The sequence below is a fragment of the Chiloscyllium plagiosum genome, chromosome 9 (genome assembly GCF_004010195.1).
Source record: "Chiloscyllium plagiosum isolate BGI_BamShark_2017 chromosome 9, ASM401019v2, whole genome shotgun sequence".
Classification (NCBI taxonomy): Eukaryota; Metazoa; Chordata; class Chondrichthyes; order Orectolobiformes; family Hemiscylliidae; genus Chiloscyllium; species Chiloscyllium plagiosum.
In genome coordinates, this window is record NC_057718.1 from 31,892,948 (window position 1) to 31,905,280 (window position 12,333).

Genomic DNA, 12,333 nt, shown 5'->3' on the forward strand with positions numbered 1-12,333 from the left:
AAAATGCTGATGGGAAGTTGCATGCAGGTTGAACAGACTGAGGTCATGAGGATTTAAACAAAGATTTGCCTAGAGTTGCTAGATATATAAGTGTCCAACTTAACTCTCATGAAAGTCAGTTCAAGGATTAGCGGATACCATCTGGATTAGAGAGAGAGAAATGGAGATAGAATGGTTAGACAGCCTGGGCAGATTGTAACAATTTTGCAGGTAAAAACAATTTTGTGTTTCTGTGGAAAGGGAAAATGTAGCAAGCAATTGACATCTCAGAATAGCTTAGGGCTAGTTCCTAGGAAATGATGGGGAGCGTCTTTAAACTTCAAATCCCGTCAGAGACTGGAAAGTAAACTACATTTGTAAATGTTATCAGTCTCTATGAGGGCTCATAACAATTATAAAATAGCGAAACTGGGTATCTTCCCCTAGCAAAGGGAACATAAAAGCAGCACTTTTGATCAAGGTCATCAAGAAGTGAATTAGAAGCATTCTAAAAAAGGTTCTGATCTTGCTGTAATATTTTATGGTGCAAGAGATCATAAGGAAGAGAATTTGGATAATCGCATAACTGGGAGGCTGAGGAAGGCAAAGTACAGAGAGTTTTAAGCAATATGTCACTTTGAAAAAGTGTCAATTATACGTAGCTTCCTCCTAAGAGCCAATAGGAAAAGTATGTGTCATCTCAAGTGTATGTTAAAAGTGGTCTTGGGACATCTCCCTTAACTTCTTTTATTAGAGCAGACTTTTACTCCTTGAAAAGAGTCAATACACCCTTGGGCTTTCTGTTGAAAATATGCTAAATGTTGTATTGGTTCATGTAATTTCTGTTGCTAATGGTTCAGTAAAGAGTGTGATGAAGAGTGAATGAACACCAATCATTCATGAAAAAATATATGGTTTTAAAAACAGAAGTTAAAATTGGTAAGAAAATGTGATTTTCTACAAACATCAATGGCAGAAATTAGAGATTAGATTGTTACTTCCCTTCATGTTTCGGAAATGGTCCAATTGAAGAAACATTGGCCCAAATATTCAGACGGGAATCTGAAACTCTATTCCAAACTTTTCAACCCCTTCTAAAACTACAGCAGCAGCTGAGGACATGTTGGTTCTGGGGAAGTGTGTGTGCGCACACAAGTGTGCATGTGTGGGTCAGGTCCAACCGGTGGTGTCATGTCCAAAGAGATGGATGCAGATCCAAGTGGAGAAGCATGGTTCCTTGTCAGGCGTCCAAGACAGATAAGGGGTTAAGGCAGGTGTATTTGCCTTTGCCAAGTCAGGGGATCAGTTTAATAGTTACCCAGGAGTTAGAGTGGGCTTTTAATCCTTTAAGTTTCCTAGGTAGAGACAAGGCTTAACCAAGTCAGAACCCTCAGGAATTTCTGACTTTAAAGGAGCTTTTTCAGAGACTTCCAGATGCAAGAGAACTGTCCATCAAAAGTTTCAATTCCTCAATTAAGTCTCACAAAGTCTGCTGTGGCAGAGATTCCACATGGTCCTGACACATAACTCCAATGTGTACTGCACCAACAACTTCCTTACCATTGGAATATCTGGACTATTCTGTTCTTCCACATTTGTCCATTTCACACATCAAACAATTAACACTGCTACCATTAATCATATTAAATATTCGAAAGAACACAAGGATCTGAAAACACTCAATTAATCAATGATAAAATCAGTATGAACGATCGGCAGGTTTAAAGTGGGTTTTCACAACTGAACAGGTATTTTAATTTCTCATCACTCCCATACTTGCTCCACTCTACAAACCCAGCCTTAATTCTGGTTTTCCGTCAGTGATAATCAGGTGCTGCCTACTTGTTTTTCCAGTTTCAACATATACTACATGCACTAATCCCTCATATTCAAATGAGACTCAAGAAAGAGCTGAAGTAAAACATTAGCTCTTAAAGATGATCAGCCACAGCTGCAAGTGTGCATTTTGCTATTGCTATATTTGCTGGTATATATGTAGCTTCTCTCACTGCACAACGGTGCACTAATTTACTGTTGCCAAAATTGGTTTTCATCTGCTCGTACTGAGATTATCATTTTCACTGCATGCAGTCATGAGAGCTTTACTCTCCACGACTACCTCTCTTTCTCTGGAAAGATCTTCCTCGACAATCTATCAAGCTCTTTGTACCAACTGACCCATTGTTCTCTTTGCTTACACATGGTTGCCAGGAGTTATCAGCATTTGCGGTTACCCTTGGGAATTTCTCACTATCAGTGTACTCTTCTAGTTACTGCAAATCCAGGGACCAAGCTCCTTATTCACTTTCCCCACTTCATCCTTCGATTTCATTATTCAGCACATTTTCTAACAATGATCATCTCCAGAAAGTGAGAATCGAACAATCGTCCTTTACATTCAACACTGTTGACTCACCCATAATCAATGTCCTGCATCTACCATTGATTTGCTGGACTGCACCAGCCATAGAAATACTGTGGCTAAAAAGCAGGACATAGACTAGGAATTCTGTACCAACTAGCTCATCTCCTGATTACCCAAAATAGACTATCCATTACCAACAAGTGGACAAGTCAAGACTTTCTTGGAATATTCCCTACTTGCCTCACTCAGTGCAACTCCAATACTCAAGCTCAACAACATCCAAATCAAAGCAGCCCACTTGATTGGCTACCTACATACAATCTTCAATACCGACACCCAAAAGCAGCAGCGTGTACACTAGCTACAAAAACATTATTGACTTTGATGTCATAGTTATGGTACTAACAAATTCTGCCAAAATAAAAACAGAAAATTCTGCCACCATCTGTAGAAAGATGCAGCATTGACATGGCAGATCTATAACCTTTGATGATGCCAGACCTCCTCAGTATTTCCAGTGTCAATTATATTGTGCTTTTGATCAAGAAGAACTATTGCATAAGCTGCATGATGTGTTCTCCGTTTGGAATCTTGCTTCCAAGTTCACAACCTTTCAAAAGTTGACATTTACAAAGTATACAATTTTACCTCATTAAATATCCAAATTCAAAAGCAGCAGTAACATGTATTGCAACACCTGTGCAGCTGCTTGCTTCATGTAAAATATTATAAATGACAGAAAATAATCAATTATTAGGACATATCAGCCACTTTTATTATGATGTCCACATTTAGTCAGCAACAAAATTCAAATCCTGGATTGAGAAGTGGAGAACACAAAGTTTATTTCTTACTATTAAAACAACCCAGATTTTAAAAAAAACTATTCAGCCTTGAAATGAAATGGTCCAGTGTGTTAACTTACATTCAGCATTAAAAGTTTTTTTTAAAAAGTGAAACAGTGAGCTTAATCCAGTATTTGAGCATAAAGGACAGTGGTTCAATTTGGTGAAGGAAAGATTTAAGGGTGATGTCTGAAAATATTTTTTCACCTTCACATGTGAAACAAATCTCTGGGAAAAGCACTGAGGAGTAGCAGTGAAAACAACTGAAGAGTCTATTAGACTGCATGATAGAGAGAATATAAATTTGCCCATTTATGGAGGCAGAAGATAAAGCTTATGGTGAAGTGGTTTTCAGAATTTCAATTCACTACATTAAATGATTCTAATCAGCAATGTTGTGCTTCATATTAAATCATATTTCATTTTGATTAAGGACTAGAGTCAATGCAAGTACAGAAATCAAGTGAAGTATGCAACAGAGGAGTTTCAAATTTATTCTATTCCTCACCAAAAATAAAAGTCATATTAAAATATATAAAGCAGTGAGTTTGAATAATAACAAATAAATTATAAGTGAGAAATAGTACAAACAACATATAACCCCTCCATGTTCCGTCCTCAGCCATGACAAAACCAGCTAATATTGCATGAACCAGATCCAATTGTTGGTATGTTTTCCCTTGTTGTTCATATAGAACCACAGTAACCATAACAGCACCGATTGCTGAGTGTTAGAAAACTAAGCCCCAAAGGTAGACAGACCACTTCAGGTTCAGTTAGTGAGCCAGACTGGCTGGTCAATCATAAACAGTGCTTTGGTATTCTACAGATCTGTATGGTTTACATATCAGATCACCTAGTCTCCAAATGTCTTTCATCTAATGTCAACTTGGTGTTACTTTGACCTTAGAGACTTGATTATGAAAACCTGGCAAACCAGTGGCCTGGATGAGGATGTCTACTCTGCATCGGAGCCAAAACTTTAAAGCAAAAATATAATATTTGTTCTTATACAGTGCTGTACAATGACAAAATAACTTGTTATTCAAAAAAACTACGATTGAAATGTACAGTTATATAGACAAGGTGGTGTCATTGGACTATTACTAGCAATATAATATTGCAACCAAAGCAAAACCAAAAAAGGTATTAATATTCATAATTCCACACATGACATTGAACAAAATAGCTGATGCAGCTGCATAATAGCATGATTTAAAAGTCAATAAACGAAAGCAGTACACATGGGGTGGCACGGTGGCTCAGTGGTTAGCACTACTGCCCCTCAGCACCAGGGATCTGGGTTCAACTGCACCCTTGGGTGACTGTGTGGAGTTTGCACATTCTCCCAATGTCTGTGTGGGTTTCCTCTGGGTGTTCCAGTTTCCTCCCACAGTCCAAAGATGTGCAGGTTAGGTGGATTGGCCATGCTAAACTGCCCATAGTGTCCAGGGATATGCAGGCTAGGTGGATTAGCCACGGGAAATGTAGAGTAACTGCAATAGGATGGGGGAAGTGGGTCGAGGTGGGATGCCCTTTGGAAGGTCAGCGTGGTCTTGATGGGCCGAATGGCCTGCTTCCACACTACAGGGATCCTATGACATCCCAATGTTCCGCTCATGAATGACTTTGATGTTTTGTTAATAATCATATCTTCATCTTACACATTTAACTTCAACTGGGTATAAAGAAAAGTTTTGAAATAATACTTACAATTTCCGGACATAGTTCAATGTTTCTGTATCTTTAGACATCATATCTGCTAATATGTGCTGAATTCCTGTCTCTATTTCTCCCACATTTGAAAGACCTAGGAATTTTCAAGCACACAATTAAAATTATTTGTTGCAATTTACCATTTTCTCTTCTCAGCACCACTCCTCTTCTCTTGATCCATTGACTCCTTTTGCTCTCCAACATCTTAACCTAGTATCAACCCTTTACACACAAGCCTAGATAGTAGGCGTGTGTTGGTTATTCAATCATGTATTTAATCACTTCCTGCATCCAAAGCCATCCATCAAACATCAACAGAAGGATGACTCCAAGTGCTGTCATTTGAAATACAGAAGCTAATTGTAACATCTCTGCTGTCACATCAGCTAACAATAAAATCGAGAAATTAACTTGGGACCTTTTGCTTCTGTCCTTATCAAATAGAGAACAATTAACATCTGGATATCGTAAAGTAACCATTAGTATGTGAAATAGTTTTTTTAATCAGAACCACTTTTCTATCAAGTTAGTAATGATAATGTGTGTGAAACAAAATAGCTACAATTTCTAAAAGAAAATTTTGCACAGATTATTTGATTCCAACAAATCTTTCACGTCAAAAATGGCAACTTTCTCTTGAGTTACCATAAATAAGAGATTCTGCTGCAACAGCTATGTACTTACAAAAACAATTGAGTAGCTCAAAGGGTCTCCTTAATGTTGTAAATTTAGTTCACAGAAAGGTACATGCCATCATGAGATCATTGGGAAGTGAGGTTTATTTTGGAATGCTCACATAAAGGGCTTGTTCAGGCAGGATGGACCAAATGGCCTCCTCTTTGGTTGTAAATTGGTAAATATCAAGTTCCAAATAACAAATCACATTACAGAAGAGCTCGTAGTCATGAATGAAAACAAAACAGCATAAAGCCATTGATACAAAAAAGATGCATAATTTAATGTCAAAATAATGTTAAAATAGTTACAGTCGAGCTCAAGATTAATGCACAAATCCAAAAGTTGTTGTCCTAGATATGTCACTCCAGCACAAGCTTCAAAAAATTATTTCTGCTTTTTTCACTGAAATATACTGAATGGCATACAGGGCAGACATAGAACATAAAACAATACAGCGCAGAACAGGCCCTTCGGCCCTCGATGTTTCGCCGAACTGTGAACAATTCTCAGCTTGTCCCCCTACACTATCCCAAAATCATCCATGTGCTTATCTAAGGATTGTTTAAATCTCCCTAATTTGGTTGAGTTAACTACCTTAGCAGGTAGGGCATTTCTATGCCCTTACCACTCTCTGTGTAAAGAACTTGCCTCTGACATCTGTCTTAAATCTATCACCCCTCAATTTGTAGTTATGCCCCCTCGTACAAGCTGACGTCATCATCCTAGGAAAAAAAGTCTTTCTCTGCCTTTGTATAGTTGCAGCATGATATTGCAGTTCCGGAACTCAATCCCTCTATCAATGAAACCTAACACACCGTATGCCTTCTTAACAGCATTATCCACCCGGGTGGCAACTTTCAGGGATTTATGCACATGGACTCAAAGATCCCTCTGCACATCAACACTACCGAGAATCTTTCCATTGACCAAGTACTCTGCCATCCTGTTATTCTTCCCAAAGTGCATCACCTCACTTTTAGCTGCATCAAACTCCATTTGCCACCTCTCAGCCCAATTCGGCAGTTTATCCAAGTCCCCCTGCAACCTTTAACATTCTTCCAAATTGTCCACTACTTCACTGACTTTAGTGTCGTCTGCAAATTTACTAATCCATCCACCTATGCCTGCATCCAAGTCATTTATAAAAATGATAAACAGCAGTGGCCCCAAAACAGACCTTGTGGCACACCACTAGTAACTGGACTCCAGACTGAATACTTTCCATTAACCACCACTCGCTGCCTTCTTCCAGAAAACCAGTTTCTAATCCAAACTGCTAAACTGACACAAACTAAACACAGCACAGAAAATTAAACTTTGTCTATCTCAGTCTAAGTATCCGGTTAATTGTTTGGTTTTAATTATTGTCAATGAAAATTAACAGTTACAAACAAAGAGTCACATTTCTTCACATTTTAAATTAAAACATTTTAAAGGAAATTTTAAAAGACGGTTAGCAGCTTGCATTTATGGCAATTTGTCCTGCAAAAGTTTTAAAACCTTAGAAGTACAAGTTTAAACATTTATGCTGTTAGATGCCCTACCACAGTAAACAAGACCTCATGTAGAGTTGTTAATGAGGTGGACATTTTCCTTGTCACATTGATAGACTGTAGATATTGGAATTCCAGAATTACATATATCTCTTTTAGAACAAAATGCCTGAACATATAACAGGATGCAAAAAAGATATATCTAGTTCCCATATATTATATTCTGCCGAGAAAAAGCATATGGAGTTCATTTTATGTATACTCGAATGCATACAATCTTTAGATCAACCAGATTTTTGTTCCATGTAATAGAGGTAAGATATTATGCAATGCTCTGTGAACTCTGAAATACAAATCTATAGGGAGGAAAAAGTTTCAATCACCCATTTTATGGATTGAAAGACTAATAGGATATGAAATGCTGAAAAAAAAGTCCTATGTAGAATTGTTTTCATGCCAAGTTAAAACTTTCTACTTGGAACATTTTAGTTTATGGGCAAGAAAAAAAAGGAGACACATTGCTTATTTACAATTACGACACACATAATAGCAGTAACAGGCACAAAATAAAATTTTTGGCATGATGCTTAGAAAGACCAAGTGGAAATTTGGAAGGTTCAGTCACTTTCGTACTCTGACATAGCCTAGCTACTGTCTGGATCACAGGGATCACCAACGAAAGCTCCTGATCACCCATCATTGCTATCACCTTTGCCCCTGCCAAAACTCTGTGCTGTTGCCATCGATTTAAAATCCCTCTCAAGTTGATCAAGACTACACATAGCCTCACTACCCAATTCAAACAGTGAGCTTCCAATTCTATGTCCTTTCTATAACAAAAAATTCCATATCATTCACCAACCCATTTCCCAGAATACACTAATCCCTTAACTTCATCTTTTATGCATTTCCCTTCCTCTCAAGTTCATCACTGGAAATTATCTAGACTCCACATTTTTTTCTTCCTTCCCGAAATTCCTCCCCTTTCCTTTTTTTTAAGGCCTGTCCTCCAAAGCCATGGCTGATTTTTTTTAAAACTCTACCCTTTTATCAGGGTGTACCTCCATGATGGACTTTTAAAAAAAATGTTAAGGACACTCTTGCAAAGATAAATTAAAGCATGTTAAATGATGCAAACGTTGATCAGGTGAGAACGAGAACACTTTTTAGTGCCCAAAGTTGATAGGAATTGCGTTTTTTTTTTAAATAGAATGACACTTTAAATAATTATCCAACTGCAGCCATTTCATCTCCTTGTAATAAATTAATATCAAAATACTTCACCCTAGCTTCTGCATTATAAACAAACAGTCCAAATTTTAAAATACTCAAAAGTCAAGTGTTCAATTTCAATTATCAAATTGTTCTGTGTAACTCAAGCTTCTAATTTTTCAGGAAATGATGCTAACTCAATAACATACACTTACATACTGCCATTAACATACTGAAACTTTCCAAGATACTTCATAGGAAGTTTATATCCTACCCCAGGAAGTATTAGAAAAGGTGGCCAAAAGCTTGGTCTAAAAGGTAGTTTTAAGGAGCTTCTTAAAAAGAGAGGTGTAGGAAGTGATTTCTAAAACAGTAGCAGTTGAAGACACTGCCAGGTGTTGTCAGTTAAAAATCAGACAACACCTGGTTATAATCCAACCAGGAAAGACAAGAATTGATGCAGCAACAAGAATTACAACACAACAACTTGTAGTTTATATGTAGCACATTAACCTAATAAAACACGCAAGGACAATTCACAGAGGCTTTATAAAAACAAAATATGTTACCAAGTCACAAAAGGGCAGATGAGCAGTCAGTCAAAGTGGCAGGTTCTAATCAGTGTTTTAAGGGAGGAAACTTATATTCGGAGGTTCATAGAGTGAATTTCAAAGTTTAGGGCTTAGGTACCTGAAAATACAATAACCATGGCATAGAATTAAAATCAAGGATGCTTAAGACTCCAGAATTACAATAGTGCATGAATCTCAAGGTGCTGGCGATTAGACAACATTATTGGGGTTGAGGTCAAAGATGAGACTTTTAAAATCTAGGTGTTGCTGCAATGTCACCAGCAGGTAAAGGGGTAAAATAGAAGACGACGACGACGGTTAGGGTATGGGAAGCAGAATTATGTATGAGCTCCAGTTTGCAGAAGGCGAAAGACTAGAAACTAGCCAGCACACAAACTGAGGCCTGGGTATAGGCAGGCAGGGTTACAGAGTTGGAAGCAGACTGTTTTGGTGATGGTGTGGACACAGGATCAGAAGCTCATTTGAAGGATCAAATATGATGCCAAGGTTGCAAACAGTTTGGGGCACGCACAAGCAAGTAGCTAAGTAGAATTATGGAGTTTGCAACCAAAGTGAAATGTCAAACACATGTGAAAAGGCATAGAACAGTTTGTTTTTTTAAACTTGGCTCTTCAAATTTAAATCTCTTTGCTACCTTCCCCCACCATCTTCACTGATCTATCACCTCCATCCCCACCCCCATTCACCTATTGTACTCTTTACTACCTTCTCCCCAGCCCCCACACCCCCCAATTTATCTCTCCACCCTGGAGGCTTCCTGCCTCTATTCCTGATGAAGGGCTTTTGCCTGAAACATCGATTTTCCTGCTCCTCAGATGCTGCCTGATCTGCTATGCTTTTCCAGCACCACTCTGATCTAAACTCTTCAAATTTAATGCCAATTACATGTATTTCCCATGCTTCTTGCAACTTGTCAATAAAAGTAAGCAGAGATATCAGTGGAAACTGGGCAGGCGCAACAAACGAAAGGCAAAAAAAATCATGCAAGTGCTCAGAATGCAGACCTGCTTCCTTGACTCAGTGAAAGGTTTTTGTTCAGTGGACTCGTTACTCCTGCAATTATGAATACCAACAATTTTTATCTTCCTAACATCACCCTACTACATTCCTCATACACTCAGCTCATAGAGCCATAGTCATATAACATGGAAACGGACTCTTTGGTCCACTTACTCATGCTAACCTGACATCCCAACCTGACCAAATCCCATCATCTGATGAAACTTTCGACCACGCCTCCTTTGTGGACTTAGCTATTCCCAAACATAGCTATATTCTACCCTCTGCAAACCTGAGGTAATTGGAAAAACTCCACTGCTACTCTCTTCACTTATGCCAAAGCCCATGCAGCTATCACTTCTTTACTAGTTAACTCACTAGATTGTGAACAATGCTTTTACTTCAAAATTCTCATCCTTGGTTTTGAATCCCCCTCAGAGAGTCAGGGAGTCATAAAGAAGAGAAGAGGTTCTTCAATCCATCAAGTCTGCACCCACCTACTTACACTAATCATACTTTCCAGCACTTGGCCCATAGCCTTAAAAAGCAATGAGTGCTCATCCACGTTTTAAAGGTTGCAAGGTTTCCTGCCCCATACAGCCCTCCCAGGTCAGACATGCCAGATTTCAATCAACCTCTGGGCAAAAAACAAATTTTCCTCAAACCTCCTCTAAATCTTGGGCCCTTGTGGAAAAACAAAGAGTTAACTTTTCAAGTCCGGTATGATCTTTTGTGAAATTTTGTGATCTTTTGAGCAACTCTAGGCTAAGTTTGGCTTGGAGGGATGCAGGGAGCATGATGGAAGCAATATAGCAAAATGAATAGAGATCTTAAATCTGAAGGAGTTCATGCGTGTTGGAGGGGACAGTATAAGGGTCATAGACGAAGCGGGATTTCAAATGACTATTTTGGACAAGAAAAACTAATAGTTATTTTTGCATTTCAGAATGATCTTGAAATAATGAGTAGTTTTAGCAGATAAGAGCAGGACCATAGCAATTTATGCATTCCAGCCAAATCTTTCAGTAAGTGGCTAATCTGGTTGTCCATCTTTGCACCTCCTCTGAACCTAAGGGAGTGGAAATGACAGTCATGACAGGATGAGACAGAAGTGTTTTAATTAGGACAAGGAGATCAAAGGTGGGGATGATACTGCAATTAAGTAGTTTGTTGATTTAGGAAGAGTTTCTTTCTCCGTGTGTGTGTTGGGGGGAGGGTAGGTTTGTGTGATTAGTAAAGGCGAAATGCATCTAGAAAGGATATTAATTTGAAATACAGAGGTGTTGGTCGTCAATCCTTTTTAACTTAGAGATAGTATGGAGATCAAAAAAGACAGATTAAAGAAAGGCATGAACGGGAGTTGGCAATCTGGATTATTAAATAGCAAAACAGACTCAAAATCTCAGGTTTGCACATAAGAGGAGCTTGCAAGTACAAAACTATACTCATCACTGCTCAAAAAAAGTTTACAATTAATTTTAAGATGTTATTGCACAAAAAGGCAAGTAGCAACTTGCATCAGGCCAAGTTAAACATTCTTCATTTAACAAAAGAAATAAACAGAATTCCATTATTTCTCCACAGCAAAGTATTCTTGTATTATACAGTGGCCAGTGCTTTCCTGTTGATGAACAAATGATACTCTTGGAATGAGCCTCACACAGTCACTGTGACAAAATGGCAGCCAAATTTCCAAGAATCTGTCTAATTGGATCAATGTAACATGAGAACATTTTTAAAAGTTTAATCTCACCACAATATAGCCAAAACTGGGCAGAATGAATAATCAGTCAAATTAAACTTCAGTATATTTGGCTTACCATACATAACGGCTGTTCTGAACAAAAACTTTATTTGCCCCATACAATATGCTTGACAGTAATGCTAAGAACTAAACTAACTACATACTAAGCCAAAAATTCTTAAATAAAAATGCAACTTAGGATATATATCAAATTTTTTTCCCTAAAATAAGAGTTAATTTTCTATTCAATATCATTAACTTTAACTCTTATTTGAATTCACTGCATTAGCAAATTGATATTAGGTGCCCTTATTTTTCTCAGAATTTAGTTGGATCTTCAACTAATAACATTAACCTTTTCTCTGTACTGAATTATTTGCCAAAGACTGACCCCTGGAGGACTAAAGGTGTAACTCAACAAAATAATTCTAATCTGCATCACGTAAAACTGGACACGAGAGTCATGATTCAACAAAATAGCGCAAGTTATCATTGTTGTAATAGCACCAATAGGAGGCAACTTAATAATTAAGAAAACAGAGCATGCATATGCCATACTTTGTCCAACAGTCAAAAACAAAAAGGAATGAAGAAGCAGGAATAAATAAGTGTGCTTGGAGTACTAATACTACTGGTAATCTTTAGCACTTTTAGTAAAGTGAAACATCCCAAGGCATTTTACAGGAACATTAACAAAGAAAATTTGTTA

At 37.8% G+C, this 12,333-nt stretch overlaps 1 protein-coding gene across 1 annotated transcript in view; it reads right to left on the bottom strand.

The window, feature by feature from the left end:
- Nucleotides 1–12,333, bottom strand: part of srbd1 (S1 RNA binding domain 1) — a 269,810-nt gene that overhangs the window by 231,807 nt on the left and 25,670 nt on the right. Inside the window, exon 8 of the mRNA XM_043695659.1 lies at nt 4,903–4,999. Coding sequence (XP_043551594.1) covers nt 4,903–4,999 — 97 coding nt within the window. The remainder of the gene's footprint in view (nt 1–4,902; nt 5,000–12,333) is intronic.